Source organism: Pseudophryne corroboree, chromosome 5 (assembly GCF_028390025.1).
Source record: "Pseudophryne corroboree isolate aPseCor3 chromosome 5, aPseCor3.hap2, whole genome shotgun sequence".
NCBI lineage: Eukaryota > Metazoa > Chordata > Amphibia > Anura > Myobatrachidae > Pseudophryne > Pseudophryne corroboree.
The window spans coordinates 31,610,418-31,630,463 of NC_086448.1; the positions used below are offsets into that span (position 1 = coordinate 31,610,418).

General features: G+C 48.8%; 1 protein-coding gene across 11 annotated transcripts in view; it reads right to left on the reverse strand.

Annotated features, from left to right (window-relative positions):
* Nucleotides 1–20,046, reverse strand: part of PTK2 (protein tyrosine kinase 2) — a 449,027-nt gene that overhangs the window by 286,235 nt on the left and 142,746 nt on the right. For 4 of the 11 annotated variants that reach the window (XM_063921185.1, XM_063921183.1, XM_063921182.1 and 1 more), the window contains exon 1: nucleotides 16,557–16,953. The exons of 3 other annotated variants lie outside the window; for them this stretch is intronic. In XM_063921185.1, the coding sequence (XP_063777255.1) occupies nucleotides 16,557–16,659 (103 nt within the window). In that variant the 5' untranslated portion in view covers nucleotides 16,660–16,953. Of the gene's footprint in view, nucleotides 1–16,556; nucleotides 16,995–20,046 lie in introns of those variants that run through there. 4 more of the 11 variants (XM_063921187.1, XM_063921186.1, XM_063921181.1 and 1 more) reach the window with 3 other exon arrangements.

Below are 20,046 nucleotides of genomic sequence, written 5' to 3' on the forward strand. Positions count from 1 at the left end.
AGCGTCTGTGTCTGACCTCTCCTGCAATGAAGGCACAGAACATGCACCATAGAGCGGTCTGTGTCTGACCTCTCCCGCAATGAAGGCAGAGAACATGCACCATACAGCGTCTGTGTCTGACCTCTCCCGCAATGAAGGCACAGAACATGCGCCATATGAGCGTCTGTGTCTGACCTCTCCCGCAATGAAGGCAGAGAACATGCGCCATAGAGCATCTGTGTCTGACCTCTCCCGCAATGAAGGCAGACAACATGCGCCATAGAGCATCTGTGTCTGACCTCTCCCACAATGAAAGCAGAGAACATGCACCAGAGCGTCTGTGTCTGACCTCTCCCGCAATGAAGACACAGAACAATACGCCATAGAGCGTCTGTGTCTGACCTCTCCCGCAATGAAGCACAGAACATGCACCATACAGCATCTGTGTCTGACCTCACTCCCGCAATGAAGACACAGAACATGCACCATACAGCGTCTGTGTCTGACCTCTCCCGCAATGAAGGCACAGAACATGCACCATACAGCGTCTGTGTCTGACCTGTCCTGCAATTAAGACACAGAACATGCACCATACAGCGTCTGTGTCTGACCTCTCTTGCAATGAAGACACAGAACATGCGCCATACAGCGTCTGTGTCTGACCTCTCCTGCAATGAAGGCACAGAACATGCACCATACAGCGTCTGTGTCTGACCTCTCCCGCAATGAAGGCACAGAACATGCGCCATACAGCGTCTGTGTCTGACCTCTCCCACAATGAAGACACAGAACATGCACCATAGAGCATCTGTGTCTGACCTCTCCCACAATAAAGACACAGAACATGCACCATAGAGCATCTGTGTCTGACCTCTCCCACAATGAAGACACAGAACAATGCACCATAGAGCATCTGTGTCTGACTCTCTCCCACAATAAAGACACAGAACATGCACCATACAGCGTCTGTGTCTGACCTCTCCTGCAATGAAGGCATCACTGGAGATATGACCCTGATAAGAAAGTCTCAGTGGCAGGAACACTGCCCCCATCTGGTAGCAGTCACTCCTACTGCACTATCCCCACCCCCCACATACAAGATCACCCTACCTTAGCGGGCAGCCTGCAACAGAGCATATTGGACATCTTTATATTCTGAACACTGCCGCTATTCCGGTTATATAATTCAGCTCAATCACAAGCAGCATTTCCTGTATATTAATAGTAAATTGTAGCCTCACTAGCTCTTTAAGTGTTCAACTCTTTAAAAAAGCCTATTCATGACCCAATAACCGAGAGCCCTGACTTTAGCAATTATTAGACACTTTCGGCCTCAGCGGCTGCCAGGAATCCATTCATCCATCCACTCTCTGGAAACCGCCTGTGGCACTTTGTTTGAACATGATTTTTTATCATGGAGTTTTGTCCCTCTGGAACGGCTCATGATGTAAACAGTACACAATGCGAGGGAGCTTATTCAGCAGGTTCAGCAAAGGGTTAATCTCCTGGTTTTGGCAGATCCTGCAGCGAGCGCAGATTACTCAGAGACTGTGCAGAGAGATCCCCCGGGCGAGGTTCGCACGGCGTAACTGAATCATATGAGGAACGAGGGGGGAGATTCCCACCATTCACTTCTGTTCCCACTAGTGACCCTGCCACGGTGGAGGAGCGGGGCAGTATTGTGACGCAGCCATGTTGTATCAAATACTTTATGGCTAGCTTAGCCTTAGGGTCCCTGATGCTTGCATACAGCGGCAGAAATATCTGTGTCAGCAGAGTCTATATGGGGCTGGTCACACAACTGAACCATCCTAAGGCTCTGTGCCATTCTGAGTCATGTGTACAGGAGTAGGGAAGCCTGTTCCCGATCTCTTGCACCTAGCGTTAGGGATGGACCATCGATGTTTAAAAAAAAAAAAAAAAATGTCATGGTCTCCCAATGTTGAATAATTTTACCATCGATGGCAGAGAACCAAAATGTGTTTCCACCATAGATGGTAGCCATGGGCCCATGGTTAGGTTGGCCAATCCCGGGATCAGGATCGGTGAGAACCCAGGACTTAGGCCAAAAATCGTCGGGGGTTCAATCCTGGGATTAGAAGTTCCAATCACGGGGATTTCAGGATCAGGTGGTTCTTTGTTTGTTTGTTTTTTAATGCCAGGCTGCGTTGAGCGTCCTCAGGAGGCTAAGAGGCTGCCCGGCTCCCCCCTGTGTAGCGTGATGTGAAGTCACACAGGCCAGCCACCAGCCCACCGCACGGACCTTGAACTGGAGGAAGTTGGCCATGTGGTAAGTTATGGGGGAGGGCGCGGGGCGGAGGAACGGCGCTGGAGATAAACCAATCCCGGGTATCCGAGGATTGACCATTTTTCAATCCTGTTACCTGGGATTGAAAAAATGTCCCAGGATTGGCCACCCTACCCATGGTGTCTCCGCCCCACTCCCTGTTACAGTGTTACACTGGGTGTAAGGGTGGAGTTGGGGGTGACATAAGGGGGCTGTTGACTGACAGCTGAGCCTGCCACGTCAGCTATAGAGCAAGGCAGGCCATCGGCACACTGTAAGTAACACACATACAGTGTGCTAGGGCGACGATTGCCCACCTCTATAGCGGATGTGACAGACTCACTAGCCCCCTTACGTCGCCACCAAAATCCGGCTCTTGCACACAAACAAGTGTGCTGGGATTCTGGAAGACTCCTGCCCTGGCCCCCGTTGACTTAAGCTGCTCGGGCATGAAGTACCGACGGTTAAAACCACATGACCACATAGTTTGATACCATCGATGGTTCATGTCACCATCAGCATCGATGGAAGGGGCTCCGATGGCCATACCTACAGAGGGTGGGCGGAAATTCCCGGTAGCCGGGGCAATCTCATTGAGCGGCACAGGTTTCCACCCCCGCACATTATCTGAGCAGGTCCCTGCACTGGCATCAAGCAGTACATCTAGGCTATCGGGGTTTGCTTCCATATTTAAAGGCATCATGCGCCCCTCGCGAGAGGCAGGTAATGTGCAAAGTCAAAGAGCAATACAGCAAGGCCAGGCCCATACATGTCTCTTAAGTAGGTATTAAGACATTGATTTTTATTTTAATTTTTTTAATGGTTCTGGGTTAATGTGTGCAAGTTGATAAGGATAGTCACATATTCCCTAGCGTTCATGTTACATGTATGAAGTGCCACGTATATGCTGACGCTATATAAATACATGTCAGTAAGATACATGTAACTGAAAGTAAACATGGAACCACAAGCACGCAGACCGCCCTTTGTCATGCGGGTCGTTTGTACAATTAGCGACGATGGCACCTTGTGACCACTAACTCTGCAGATGTTTCCCTGAAGTTTGATGCCTGGTTACCTGAGTAGCAGTGATTGGCGGTAACTGAATACCCCACCTTAGCGTCCTAAATTGCTGGATTAAACGCAGAAGCCTTACGCCAGAGTCTGTGGGCTGCTCCTTCAATTAACGCCATTGCTTTGAATGGAGTTTGCAGAAACAGAGAGGAGTCACCAGGTGGAGTAAAGGCTCTTCCAGTAAATACAGAGCAGGCAGATCAGGGGCGACTCTTTACGGCAGAGAAGTGCAGAAGCAGAACAAGATTGATCTACAGATCTTTGGGGGGGGGGGGGGGTTGTCACCTGTGCAAATAAAACCAGAAGACACCAGAACACAGTATTAAAGACAGTAGCTGAAAGATGGTTTTAAAGTGGTAGAGTTTGAGGTTTGTAAAACACTTGCACTTTTGCTGTACAGGTTTTGCCGAGGCACTTTAACTTTGCTGGGGCGGATCCAGAGTGCGCTGGAAAGCCATCAAGGTAAATATCTTCCACTGTACATCCAGGAGGAAGATGTATACACACACTCCCCACTTGTGTATTGTATGCAGAACTCCCCGGTCTAGGAGAACGGTCTGCAGGACTTAATGCGTGTCCATGACCACGAGCACTTTACAGAACCACAACAACATAAATGCAGTATGTAGTAAGTGTAAATGCAGTAAGTAAAGTGCACTTATCCTGAGAAAGACTTTAAACGTTATTTACTGTCCATACATTGGCTGAGAGCTCTCACAAGGTCAATATTTAAATAGCTGTACTGAAAACAAATAAGCAGCAGAATCCGATCTACTATACACAGATAGACCCTATAGGTAGAACCCGTAGAACCCATAGAACATATAGAAAGCTGCAATCCTGCACTGCCGGGAGGCCAAATTGATAACATTCAGCAGATAGAACGGGGGGAGCCCAACAGCGGTGAGCAGCGCCCTGGCTTAACTGTAAACCACAGGGTGAAAATAAACCGGCCCAGTAATGGAGGACTACATGTAAAAGCAGTCCGTGTTTCCCCTGCATGCAAAAATGCCAAATGTCAGCGTTGAACTCTACTGGCAGTATTTATTGGAAATACCAAGGGGGTAATTCAGACCTGATCGTAGCAGCAAATGTTAGCAGATTGCTTCTAAGTAATCTAGTCCCCTCTGATGGGAGGCTATTCCACTTGTCCACTACCCTTTCTGTTTAGTCATTTTTCCTCAAATTTCCCCTGAACCTCCCCCCCTCCAGTCTCAGTGCATGTCCTCGTGTCCTATTGCTTCTCTTCATTTGGAGAATGTTTCCTCCTGGACTTTGTTAAATCCCTTGATATATTTGATAGAAGCCCTTGACGTATTTGATATAATGGGGGTGTAATATACAGTGAATGGACCCGTGTACACACACACACACACACGCTTTATGACAAATGATCACTTCCGTTCACATTAGGTTTCACATTGCCTGAAAAGAATATATATATATATATATATATATATATATATATAATGGCTTCTTCCTACGGGAATGATAATTTTGCACATGTGACCCCGCTAGAAGACGCACAGAAGGGCAGAAACGCGCCACGCAGCATTTGGGGATACTCCACAACCACTAAAGTGATCCTGTAATTAAGTATTACGTGGCAGAAAGAAGCCACGCCGCTAAACACAGCCAACTACTTTCACCACTGCAGTCACAGCCACTTCTAATGAATGCCAGCCCTTTCTCCCTGCACAATGTCATACAATCCCCGACACGTTCTAACCCATCGTTCAGTGCAGAATGAATGGACTGTTCTACTTATTTTAACGGTGTTTTGTTATACAGTTCTGTGAATATGGAAAGCAATGAATTTCTGAGACAAAGAATAGCTTAAAAAATGCCCCTGTAATGCCCAATGCCACCCGGATATTATTATTTTATTAATGATATCTAGTTGCTTAAGAGCAGAGTCATATAAACATTATCTGGGTAAAACTCCCCTTATAAAGCATCGCTGAACTCCGTAATCCCGGGTGTACAACAATTCAAGAGTTTCAAATGGAGCAGTTCCATAAAAATGGATTGTGAGGTGCATTTTACATGCGTTCCACTCTATTCACCCTCTAAATATTTCTGCTCCCTGTTATCCAGTCCACAGTATGCCCACCTGTTTCCCATCACCCAGACACTATTTACTCATCTCACTGACACTAAAGGAACCATACCTTGATGTAGTCTGGTTTTCCAGAAACCACTTTAATGAGGTGCACCACCACCCATGTCACCTGCCCCTCTCTCTTGTACGCAGCCACGAGCAGAGCCCTGCCTACTCTCTCTTCACATCTATTCTGTATATCCGTTATACCCACCATCTGGAGATTTGGAACACAAAACTACTACCATTGGGTCGATTCAATTCAGCTGAATAGCGCCGGGAATTAGCTCCCGACGATATTCAATACAGCGACTAGGTACCCTCAGTTGTCGGGAATTCTTCTCTCAGCCCCGGGGGGGTGAGAGTAGAAAACAAAGTGCTGCTGCGCGGCCAGCGCAAGGCTGATTCTGTCGGGAATCAGCATTGCCGCGGGTAGTTAAGTCGGAGAATGCTCGTTCTCCCGACAAAACAACCTGTTAAATCGGCGAGAACGGGCCTTCTCCGACTTAACTTTAGCTGAATTGAATAGCGTCGGGAGCTAATTCCCGGCGCTATTCAACTGTTGCTGAATTAAATCGACCCCACTGTAACACCAGTAGCCTTCCCAGTAAGCCGACGAGACCGATGCACCTGCCTCCAGGGATACCATTCCTTCCTCTAGTGCCCACCCCCCTAGGGGATTGGAGCACATGCCCTGCCTGCTTACTGATGGTGCTGCTCCAGATGACTTGATACGCTCTAGTTTTGGGACACAAGATGCTAGTTACCCCATGTGCCTTCATAAAAGAACATGGGACTCCACAGTAATGCAATGGGTCATGGATTACCAATGTAAAGTTCGCTCTTGGAAACAAAGTATCTGATGGTTTAGATACACAACAAATACCATAAGCAAAATCTATCTCTTATGGGCAAAACCATGTGCACTGCAGGTGGGGCAGATGTAACATGTGCAGAGAGAGTTAGATTTGGGTGGGTTATATTGTTTCTGTGCAGGGTAAATACTGGCTGCTTTATTTTTACACTGCAATTTAGATTTCAGTTTGAACACACCCCACCCAAATATAACTATCTCTGCACATGTTACATCTGCCCCACCTGCACTGCACATGATTTTGCCCATAAATGAACATTTTTGCTGCTGCGTTCAGGTCTGAATTAGGCCCTACATACGTACTGGGACATTGATGCATCAGAGCTGCAATGCTTTAGTGTTACAGATAGCTAAGTCGCAGCCGCACTGGGCTGATCCCAGTGGTACCGCAAGTTTCTGCTATAAACGAGGTCATTAAATGATCCTCCAGCAGGAGACAGCAGATGTGAAGCCCTAACAGAGGCCGTCCCCTCCCCACACTAAGGATGTGGGTCACAAGTTGAAGAGCAGCATCACAATGGGGTCACTGATCTGTTACCATGAGACAGGGGGGGGGGGGGGGGGGGGTGTCACATCTACGAGTGCAGTTTGGGCTGCAGCATCATTACTTATATGGTCACCATAATCCACTCAGACAGGGGCAGGACAGCAGAAGGATTCGGCTCTCCCAACCCCCCGATATAACCGAGGGACCGACGCGGAATAGAAGGAATTGCATTACTGTAAGGTCAGAGCGTGCGCAAATGTCAGGAGGAATATGGCGCGTGTAATTCTGGCAGCTCTCTGTCCACCCATAAGTGATCAATGTACCCATGCTGTAAATTGTATAGTCTCAGCCTGGCTCTAGGAACCACATTAATATTTCATGTCCCTGCACTACCCCCACGCTCTGGGGTTATTCTGACAGCAGAGCGCAATCAGCCTAAGCACTACGGACAGTCTCATATCCGCTACCAAATGTGATGCATGAAGGCAATGGAATCACTGGCACCGAACGCACAAAGCCCATTAGAAGAAATAGATAAGACGCATCCAGCGCCGGGGTCATGTGACAGAGCTTGTAATATGACAGCGCTACAACACTCATCTGCCTCCTACACCGGTCCCTGGACAGCACGCCCGGGGGTGGGGTGGGGGGGATATAGTACGTCGGTCCCTGGACAGCATGCCCAGGGGGGGGGGGGGGGGGGGGGATATAGTACACCAGTCCCTGGACAGCATGCCCGGGGGGGGGGGGGGGGGGATATAGTACGCCGGTCCCTGGACAGCATGCCCGGGGGTGGGGGGGGGAGGGGAATTAGTACACCGGTCCCTGGACAGCATGCCTGGGGGGGGGGGGGGGAATTAGTACACCGGTCCCTGGACAGCATGCCGGAGGTGGGGGGGGGGGGATATATAGTACACCGGTCCCTGGACAGCACGCCCGGGGGTGGGGGGGATATAGTACGCCAGTCCCTGAACAGCATGCCCGGGGGGATATAGTACGCCGGTCCCTGGACAGCATGCCCGGGGGGGGGGGGGGGGGGGGGGAATATAGTACGCCGGTCCCTGGACAGCATGCCGGGGGATGGGGGGGGGGGGGGGATATAGTACACCGGTCCCTGGACAGCATGCCGGAGGATGGGGGGGGGGGGGGGATATAGTACACCGGTCCCTGGACAGCATGCCCGGCGGTGGGGGGATCTGGAGGGGGGGGGGGGGGGAGGAAGGGATAGTACGCCAGTCCCTGGACAGCATGCCGGGGGTGGGGATATAGTACGCCGGTCCCTGGACAGCATGCCCGGGGGTAGGGTTGGGGGGGGGGGGGGGATATAGTACGCCGGTACCTGGTCAGCATGCCCAGGGGTGGGGGAGGGGGGGGGGATATAGGGCCTAATTCAGACCTGATCGCTGTTGAGCAAAATCGCACAGCAGCTGACTACCGAACGACTGCGCACGCATACAGATCATAATGAGCAGGCGCGAGGCCAAACTGCTAATAATACAATGTCTTTTTTGATCGCTAGGCGAATGCAGACTTGTTGCCAGGAAGCGGACATTTGGCGTTGGTTTACAAAACGTTGCACGGCGTACGCAGACTTGCACGGGGCGGATATTCACTCTGTCTGGGCGGCGACTATCTGATCGCAAACCTCTGCAAATTCCCGGAGGGGCGATCAGGTCTGAATTAGACCCATAGTCACATATCTCTGTAACAAGACCATGTGACCAGCACCCGGACAAAGGTATGTATTTATTTATTAAGTAACAGGTACTAAAACCCGGCGCTTCCGATCAGGTTTAAGCCCAGAATTTAAAAGGGCAATGCTTTTACTGGTTGTGTTTTGTTAGCAAAATCATTGCCGGATTACATTTACGGCATGATTGGAAGCGCCGGTTTTTAGAACCCAATACTTCGTAAATAAACCCCCAAATGTCCATCCAAACTAATATCAGGCCAGTAATACTCAGATATTGAGCCAGTAGCTCAGTTCTTGGGTAAAATGATCTCATTTATTGCACTACGGGCACCTCTATTGTACCTGCCCTTGCTCCCTGGTTACACCAGAACTCGCTCCTTTGGGTAATACTACAGTCACAGTGATCTAGTACAACTGGAGGAAAAACAACACTATGATGAAAAGGCAAGGGAAGGCCTGCGGGGGGGGGGGGCACAGGCGAGGGAAGGCCTGCGGGGGGGGCACAGGCGAAGGAAGGCTAGCGGGGGGGGCACAGGCGAGGGAAGGCTAAGGGGGGGGGGCACAGGCGAGGGAAGGCCAGCGGGGGAGGCACAGGCGAGGGAAGTCCTGCGGGGGGGGGCACAGGCGAGGGAAGGCCTGCGGGGGGGGGGGGGGGGGGCACAGGCGAGGGAAGGCCTGCGGGGGGGGGGCACAGGTGAGGAAAGGCCTGCGGGGGGGGGGGGCACAGGCGAGGGTAGGCCTTAGGGGGGGGGGGCACAGGCGAGGGACGGCCTACGCGGGGGGGGGGGGGGGGGGGAGGCACAGGCGAGGGAAGGCCTGCGGGGGGGGGGGGGGGGGCACAGGCGAGGGAAGGCCTGCGGGGGGTGCACAGGCGAGGGAAGGCCTGCGGGGGGGGGGGGGGGGGGGGGGCACAGGCGAGGGAAGGCCTGCGGGGGGTGCACAGGCGAGGGAAGGCCTGCGGGGGGGGGGGGGGGGGGGGCACAGGCGAGGGAAGGCCTCTGTGCTCATGGTACTATTACAGAGAGTTAGGCAGCCTGGCAATGTGTGCGTGTACTCTAAAACGCACAACTTGCCAAAATAATTAGACTTTCCAGAAAGTCTAAGTTTGTATTTATTATGCGGCAAAAAATTTAGGCCAGACCTTTACTTCTGTGGCTGAAGTCAGGTATTGCGGTATTTAGAATGTAAGCTCTCACGGGCAGGGCCCTCTTCCCTAATGTGCTTTTCCTGCTCTCACATCTTCCAAAGCACCAAATCCCTCTGTTTTCTGCCACCCTGATGCTTATGCCCGTGTCATCCGCTGATGCAGCCGTGTTTCTATACCCTGTGCTTGTCCCACATTGTCTCCAACTGTATGGGGTCTATTTACTAAGCCTTGGGTGGAGATAAAGTGGACGTAGATAAAGTACCAACCAATCAGCTCCTGTCATTTTTCAAACCCAGCCTGTGACATGACAGTTAGGAGCTGATTGGCTGGTACTTTATCTCCATCCAAGGCTTAGTAAATAGACCCCTAAGTAACTATTTTCCTGTGTATGTCCTCTGTAACTGGGCGCTGCGGAACCCTTGTGGCGCCATATAAAGGATAATAATTATTAGAACAGCAGCTCCACTAAGCATAGCCCTGATTTATCACCGTGTTACAGGCTGAGAAGGGACCAGAACGCAGCACACAATGAATGGGGCGAGGGGGAATGGACACATCCTATGGCAACAGACAGCTTAGACTGGAATGCTTTCAGTATGTAATATGTCCCATTGTATACATACATTAAATCACCTTCTACCCTCCAACAGGACCAATCCATAGTCCATAACCAAAGCCCTGGAGCTGCCGGACCCGCAGTACCCGACACAGCGTTCCGCAGAGAACATTCGGCTCGGGTTGTGTAAGGCTGGATGAATTCTGGAAAACTGCTGAAGGGAATACATTTTGCTCTTCACATTATAGTAAGTTATTAAAGACTAATCCTAAATCGCAGAGAGATTACATAGCCGACACAGAGACAAGAGACAATTAATGAGTGGCGCGGTAGCGCCGGGGATGAGGGATGGAACGGAGGGCTCTGGATCAGCTGGTAATCACAGGGAGAGGGCGACCCTAATCCGAAAACAGAGGGATCATTTTCAAGACCGTCCCCTCTCTGGGAGAGAAAATGTCACGGTGATCTATATTCCACAGCGCGCCGAGCACTCGCGGCGTGGGGAGCCAGCAGGCTAGGATTGGACGTTACAGTACGAATGCCAATTTGCGGAACTGCTGCATTACAAGCATCTGCCACAATACACAGGATGTGTTGTATCAGCAACAGGCTCAGAATCAATTCACCAGGCACAGCACAGACCGATACAACGCTGCCAGGAGGCCAGGCACCAGCAGTCACATGACTGACATTTCACCATACGTGGTATTTGTGGGAACAATGGGCGAATGCCCTAGTTTCACTGCAGGCTGTTAACTGGAAAGGGAGGGGGGGGGGGGGGGGGGGGGGGGAGTATGGGGGGGGCTGTGCGTGTGTTGTATCCAACTTCAGTTGGGGACTTATTCAGTAATAGCAGCATCGGTGCTACGTGTATAAAATAATAAAGTTTAAAGTAATAAAACAATGAGGAAAACCGGAAAGAGGATTAAAATATGTCCTATTTGCTAAATTCTTTAAAAAAAATTAAATAAATTGTGTCGGGTCCACTACAAGACGGCAATGCTAACCACTACGCCAACACACAGGTAACCTGGACAGGTGGGTAAGAGGTAATATAAAAGACATCAAAATGTAAAATGATGAACGCGAGTCACAAAAATCCATTTACAGCAAGATTGGTGACATAACGATAGCAACAGAGGAACGGGACCCCGGGTTATAGCGTCAGATGACAGTCACCAGTGGGCGTACAGGGGGGAACCACCACTATCGGCCGCACCATCCAGCCCTATGGTAAGTGGCGATGTTGCCTCCGATTACGGGCGCCAGTGTGAACGACTGAGCATCTGTGTAAGCAGAGACTTCAGCCACACGCCCGTGAAACACCTACAACACGCCCATAAGAGGGACCGTGCGTCTGTTTAGCCACCTCCCAACATCTGTTGTACCGTGCGTCTCAATTGCAACTGCGTCTTTGTGCAACGCATGCGCTCTAGCAGTTTTTAGGGATTTTCACGCAAGTGTATAAAAAAAAAAAATGCCTCTCCTGCGTGAATACTGCTGCTGTGTGGAACGGAGAATCAAGCCACAATACTGCTCTCTGGGTGGGATTTGTAGAATATTAGGAGCCAAACTGACACGTCAAAAGCAACCAAAGAATATCAGAGACCGCAAGAAACTACCAACATGGATAATGGAACAGTGGCTGGTTGTAGAAACACGGAATTCCTTCTACGTATAACTTAAACCTCCTCTTGTTTTTGTATTTGTTCTACTAAATAAAAAGGAAGAAACAAGAAAAAGAAAAGCAAGTTAATGTATCACTCGCCGTTATGGAAGGTGCACTCAGGAAGGCCGATTGGGTCTCCACAAGAGTCTTACACAGCACTGAGTCTCTGTCTTGCACTGAATCAGGGATTTCACACTTTTTACATGCGATTCTTTCATATGCCACATGACTGATGACATTCATAAATTGTAAGACCCTCACACACCACCAAGGTGTGCGTCCAAGGTGGAAGGATCCGCACTTCTGCAAACACAGCGTCCAAGGTGGAAGGATCCGCACTTCTGCAAACACAGCGTCCAAGGTGGAAGGATCCGCACTTCTGCAAACACAGCGTCCAAGGTGGAAGGATCCGCACTTCTGCAAACACAGCGTCCAAGGTGGAAGGATCCGCACTTCTGCAAACACAACCTGGATGGTTCCATTCAGACAGGGTTACAGTGGCAATAAGCTGTATGGAACATGTCACCCCTCAGTCTTACTGCTGCCTACAGAGATTACAAAGGAAGTGCCCTAATATGGGAGGGGCTCCATTCGCAGTATTAGAGCAGCTGTGTATTAAAGCAACACAATAACTTTATTAGCCAGAACACTTGAGGTGTATAAGACGTCCAAAATGACTGATGCAATGTGTGGACCGGGCCCATTTGATGGGTACATGTGAATGGACAGACCAGCCTACAGATAATAATACAATGTGCCTTATCAACGGGAGAGGGAGTGTTCCAGAATCCAGAGCTGCATCTCGCTAATATAGAGTCACATACAGAATTAGATCACTAGAGGATCCCGCCACACGTCAGGTCAGGACATTATACAGTACAGGTGCTGTAATTATACTGGTAGGTGAGAGCTGGATACGCACTGTAAGAATCTGGTAATGCATGGGAGCAAATTGATTACTTGCTCTCAAAACAGTGACAACAGACAAAGATGTACATTCAGACAAGTCGGTTAAAACCATTTGATTTAACCAATTTATTCAAATGACCATTTCTGCCCACTTTCCGGCTTTTGGGAGCAAATGGTTGATTGTCATTTGCTCTAAAGGGCCCCATACACTACAACGATATGTCTGAGGCTGAAGTCGGAGGTGATTTCCCTTGAACTCTCCCGGGAGCTTCCTGGGACTGGTTCCATACGATTTGGTACATTTTGCGTGCGATATATTGTATGCGATCCCAGCCACGCCTGCGGGAACCGACATATCAGGAGTGCAGCACTAACGATCTGGAGGATCCGATCAAAACGCTCACAGGGCCGTGCACCGGATCGGATACACAGCCAAAATGCCCGAATTCACCCGATATATTGGCCCGAATTGGGCTGAAATCGGGCATAATCGCTCTAGTGTACGGGGCCCTTAATACATTAGCAGATTTTTGCACCAACCAGCCAGACTGGTCAGATAATCTGATGGCGTGCATCCAGCTTTAGACTCTAATCAGTGCTGGCCTAATTCAGACCTGATCACTAGGCTGTGTTTCCATACAGCCTGCAATCAGGTCTGAACTGTGCATGCGTATGCACCGCAATGCGCAGGCGCGTCGGTCCGCAGCAACGGGGAGTGCCAGGCAGAGACAGGATGGTGCGAGAAAAGCGATCGTAAGGTGACTGACAGGAAGAGGGCGTTTGTGAGTGGCAACTAACCATTTTTAAGGAGTCCAGAGAAACGCAGGAGGGACCAGGCGTTTGGAGGGAGTGTTGCTGACGTCAGCTCCGACCCCGATCATCGCACTGGAAAAGGAAGTCCTGGGCTGTGCAGAGACCGCACAAACTTCTGTTTATACAGCTCTCCTGCACATGCCATCGCACCCCTGCACAGCGGTTTCCCCCTCCTCCTGTAGGCAGCGACTACCTGATCGCAGGGATGCAAAAACGCACCCTAGCAATCAGGTCTGAATTAGGCCCAGGTCCACCGGGCACCGAGGTAATACTACAATATTAGGGAAGGCTCGCAGCAGTGTGGAGAGAGAATGAGGTTGGACTAAATCTTAAAGAGTAAAATAAACATCTGAGCCAATGAAGCAAATGATCCAATCAACGAGGATCCAAAATAATCAAGTGCGGCAGAATCTCCCCATAAACAGACGCGGTAACCCCTACACACCAATACCAGGCTGTATGTGTATTACCACCTATGCACTAATGGGTAATTTAGGGCCATTATAGAGCCGACCGGATGACGGGAAAAAAAATGAACTTTCATAAGGTCCATCATTGAGCCGGCAACCTATACACGGCCTCATGTAACGCTGGCATGGCTGAACTCTAGCAGAGGCCGCTGTGCCACCAGAAAGAATCTGCCTGGCCGGGGAAGAGGAAAGGGGGCATACAAGTACACAACTCACAGTTGTAACACATACACGCGGGATATGGGGTGTGTCAGGTCTTTCCGCTCCCTGAGGGCAGCAACTGAAATTACATCACTCTCGCCGGCTAATCAGTCTCACAAGTGTTTGTGTATGACACGACAAAAGACAATATATCAACACTTCAACGGATATTCCATCTGCTGGCACCTTACATCCCCCTTCTGCAGAAAGAACATTCACCTCCTCCCCCCGAAAGTAACGTCCATACAATTTACTGCGCCTCGGACACACATACGCACCTGTGCATTGGCGGAACACACTACGTCCACTATGTGTCCAAATAAATACACCACAGCTTTACCTTCCACCATACCTGCAGCATATGAGCAAACAGTGGGGGGAGCCTTCAGTCGCTGGAAGCTGCTACACAACTGGTTTACTGCAAAACTTCTGTAGTGTTATTACAAAGTAGCTGCAGTAAGAACAGACTGACAGATGTAGTGTAACTTTACTGCTAATCGCTGCCACTAATTAGCACATCACAGGCCAGATCACAGTGCCGAGCCTGTGGCAGCCATGGTTTAACCCTTACGCGACCAGTTACCAGCCGCATCTTTACTACAATGGTTCAAGAGGTCAGAAAGGACGGCACTCTGTCTTCTGACATCGGTGTAACACGTCTCATTACTCAGCAACACGACTTTCTGCGACAGGAGACGGGCAGATAGATGGTGGCAGCAGAAATTCTCATTGTAAACTACACGGAACATTCCCCACACACGGATACGTTGCATTGCAAAGTATTAGGCTCCAGGTGTCGTTTCCCTATCCGGTTCCTTATTCAATAAATATCAAACACACAGGAGTATACCAAGTGCCAGAACAGCGGCTACACAAGGTGTGTGTGTGTGCGCAGAATAATAAATATACATATACACACACACACACAGGTTGAGTATCCCATATCCAAATATTCCAAAATACGGAATATTCCGAAATACGGACTTTTTTGAGTGAGACTGAGATAGTGAAACCTTTGTTTTTTGATGGCTCAGTGTACACAAACTTTGTTTAATACAATATTTTTAATAACTTTGAGTATTAAATGAACTTCAGACTGTGTGTATAAGGTGTATATGACACATAAATGAATTGTGTGAATGTACACACACTTTGTTTAATGCACAAAGTTATAAACAATATTGGCTAAAATGACCTTCAGGCTGTGTGTATAAGGTGTATATGTGACATAAATGCATTCTGTGCTTAGATTTAGGTCCCATCACCATGATATCTCATTATGGTATGCAATTATTCCAAAATACAGAAAAATCCGATATCCAAAATTCCTCTGGTCCCAAGCATTTTGGATAAGGGATACTCAATATAAATATATATATATATATATATATATATATATATATATATATATATATATATATATATATATATATATATATATATATATACACATACACACACACACACACACACATACATACATATACACACATTTCAGCAGATTATTGATACTGGTATATACTATATACTTCAAGTCCTGTTTAATCCAAAGACAGGTAGCGGCCTTAAAGTCCATTGAGAGGAATCTCATCCATTCCGGCACTTGCTGTCCCTATGTGTGTGCGGGGAATAATCCCGTGTAATAGGGTGACAGATTGCAGTAATCCAGCTGTACATCCAGGCCACAGCGCCCCGGTAACACCGTACCCCCACCCGCCGCACCGACACACTACATACAGAACACTGATCTTTATAGCGATGCATTACTAAGGTCAGCAACAGCTGTATTATACAAATGGAACGTGCGGTAATAATGTACCCATGAATATTACATGCAGAGCCTGCGGGCATTATATAGCAATAAATCGTTGTTTCTTTATATATGGACGGCTTCATATACCCTGTGCCTAATACCTTGCGTCCTCTTTATAGCAAATCCGGATCTTTCCTAGTACGATAGAAAGGCAATGCACCCCAGATCAGCCTGCTCACACCAAAGGGTTAACCCTGTAGCACCAACTCCTCGTTACTTAAATGACCCCTTGTCCACACAAGTGCATGGATTAACCCCTCATAACCTGACTGTTATTGGGGAACAAGATTTGAATGAAAGAGCAGATCCAGGACCAGCAAAGGGTTAATGACCTGACAGCCCCTGCTATTAGAATTCTCAGCTCTGGGAGCTGCAGGTGTGAGGGAAGAAATCAGTGTTCCCACATTGCAGTGTTAATGAGCTCAGCATAGAAGTGCTGACAGAGGCTCCCCGGCTATAATTACTGTCTGGATGGGTAAATACCTTTAGCCCAGCATATTGGAAAAGGGCTGCAGCCGCTCTTCTCCATATAGATGACAGCACCTGTCCGTCCTGGGCCTAGCCGGCCTGCCAGTTCCAACAACATACACACAGCCAGGGGAACGTCAAGCCAGCAGCCAGGATACAATGTCCCAATTCAGCGCTCGGGGGCTGGGAGCAGCACAGGATAGAATGGGAGCCTCCACTGCATTGCTGCGCTGGTTGTGTATGCAGGGACAGCGCTGCCGGATGTGCAGCATTAAGGATACCCTTCCAAAGGCACAACCTGCTCATTCCTCAGCAGCCGGAGACGCGGACCATCCTTTCCCTGGGAGAAGTGCCCGAGACGGCCAGTAACGTGACTGTGTGTGCCTGTGGCTCCTGTCTCCATTCAGTCAGGGAGAGAGAGAGAGGCAGGGAGGAGGAGGAGGAGTGAGGGGAGGAGTCTGGGAGAGGCATTAGCATACACCTTGTTAATATGCTAATCTCACTTTATCCTGCAGACTCTGTTTACCACAGCACAAGCTGGCTCCGCTTCCCAGGCTGGAACCTCTAATTAAAGGGACAGGATCATGCAGCATCGTTCATGCACTGTCCTGGGCAGGTAGGGGAGAAAAACAAAGTGCAGTGAGAAAATAGGAAGCCAGAAACAATGTAACATGCACTCAGTTTGTCACGGTGGTAAAACATCCGCACAGGGAAATTTTGGATATAGATATGATTTATATGTTTATTTACACTAAACATACAGCTCTCTACAGCTGTTTAATCGCCTGTGCATAGGGGATTACTGCAGGAAATCCTATAGAGTCCTATATTACTTATTAACAATTATTTCTCTAGTGCACACACATTCCATAGCGCTGTACAGAGAATAGATCAGTAACTTGCATCAGTACCTGCCCAAGTGGAGCTTACAATCTATATTCCCTACCTGTATGTTTCTGGAGTGTGGAGAAGACCGGAGCATGCAGAGGAAACCCAGGCAAACTCGGGGAGAATATACAAACTCCACACAAATAGGACCCTGGTGGGAACTGAACCTTAGACCCCAGTGATGTGAGGCGGTAATGCTAACCAATGTGCCAACAGTGCAGCCCCATTTGCAGAAAAGAACCCGCTATTTTCCAAGGTCTGGAGAGTGGAAGGGCTGAGCATAAAAATTTAACATTTAAAGGACAGAGCAGCTTTAACACCACACCTTATATTGATGATTTGATTTCCAATCATATTGCTACACCTAAACCCTGACAGCTGCTGAGAGCGGGCGTTGCAGACTGAACCCTCCACTACAAGCACAGCGGTGCCGGCCTCTGAGAGTGACCAGGGAAGGGTGGGGATGCAGGACTGTCCTCTGCACATTGATAGAAATCAGCTGACGGCACAGGTCAGTGGCAGCTCTGAAGTGCACCTGTCATGCAGTTTTCCAAGAGACAATGGAGTACTATGGGAACAGCCATGAAACCCTTAGAATAACCCTGTGCCTGCTAAGGGCGAGTCCCACTCGTCTCCAGTGGTGCATGAGGCTCAGGGATTAGAAGAAATACAGGTCAATCAGCAACGGGCCAGCGAATCCGCCTTCTGGGCACCGTGCCACGCCGGACAGTTCTGCATAGACAGACAATACATACATGAAATGTGGCAGGATGTTTTCCACAGACCTTCAGCAAGTAGTGGCAATGTTTCATAAATATATATTCCAGTGTCTTATTTGGTCATTTATTTTTTTATTAGTTTCCTGCTATTGCGCCACCTTCTGGAGACTACTGTGCACTACACAGTCAGGTTATAGAGGTGACTCCCTAATTATACGCAGTAGGACATATAGGGCCTTATACAGACCCGTTTATACACAGCAGCCGTTTCGAGCAAGAAAAAATTGCGCCAGACCGCTCGCCAGCACAAGCAGGGGTCATCCTCTAATCTATGCGTTTGCAATTAAATTGTGAGAACATGTTGGGCGGCCTTACCCTGTGCCTGGCGGCCCCCAGCCTGCGACTAGATGGACGCAGATCTTGCTGTGGAAACAAGATCTGCGTTCATCTCCAAATAGCCTCCATAGGGATCAATCCAATTGCGGCCAAAGTTTTTGTCCCCCGCGAGATTATGGCAGCTTGAAATATTTATTGTTGTATGCAATGCTGTCACCCCACCACCACATACCGAATCAGGGAATGGCGGGGCAGGCCCCCCCCTGGAGCAGGGAACAGCGGGGCAGCCCCCCAAACAGGGTCTGTCCCTCGAAACTCAGGGTCGACACCCATTGGTCGACAGTGTGAAGGTAACACTAGAAATAGCTCGACATGAAAAAAAGGTTGACATGAGTTGTTTGTTTTTTTGGTGTCGTTTTCTTCGTAAAGTGACCGGGAACCCCAATTAGTGCACAGTGTCCCCTTGTTGCGGGCAGGTTACCGTTCCCAATCGTAGTCCACGTGGATTTTCATACTTTACAAAGTCCCCCCCCCCCCCCCCCCAAAAAAGTGAAAAACTCATGTCGACCTAATGGCCGTGTTGACCTATTTCTAGTGTCGCCCTAGAAACTGTTGACCAATGGTGTCGACCTAGAGTCAGTCCGGATACCATATTCCTACACATTATTTGCACTATAGATTTCTGTAGGGCAAATTTGTTTAAGATTGTATCAGGACTATTTGTCTGTATAATCCGGTTTTTGCTGTTTTGGAGAGGTAGAAAGATTCCAAAACTGAAACCGCATAATGGGGGGTAATTCTGAGTTGATCGCAGCAGCAAGTTTGTTAGCAATTGGGCAAAACCACGTGCACTGCAAGGGGGGCAGATGTAACATGTGCAGAGAGAGTTAGATTTGGTGGGTTATATTGTTTCTGTGCAGGGTAAATACTGGCTGCTTTATTTTTACACTGCAATTTAGACTGCAGATTGAACACACCACACCCAAATCTAACGCTCTCTGCACATGTTATATCTGCCTCCCCTGCAGTGCACATGGTTTTGCCCAACTGCTAACAAAATTCCTGCTGCGATCAACTCAGAATTACCCCAAATGTTTCTTAATGGTGCACAGTTGGCATAGTGGTTAGTATTAGTGACTCACAGCCCAAAGATCAGGAGGTTTTTTTCCAGTCCAAAGCACTCTGTGTGGGGTTCATATGTTCTCTCCCCCCCTTTTTTTTTGCGAGCTTAGTCCGGATGCTCCAGTTTCTGTCCACATTCCAAAAACATACTGGTAGGTTAATTGGATTCTAAAAAATGTTTTTTCACCCTAGTGCGTATGTCTGACCATGTAATAAGGAATATAGATTATTACAATAGGTACACACTGTTAGATTTTTTTGGGTCGTTCCGACACCAATCGACCCCCATTGAAGGCTCCAATATCGGAGCTACACACAAAGCAATTATTTTATCAAGTAGCCGGTTTTCTGCCACGCATTTGCATGTGCCCATCCACACAGAGGATGACACAGCCAGGGAAAAACGTGGGGAATATGGCCAGATTATTGAGAACACACAC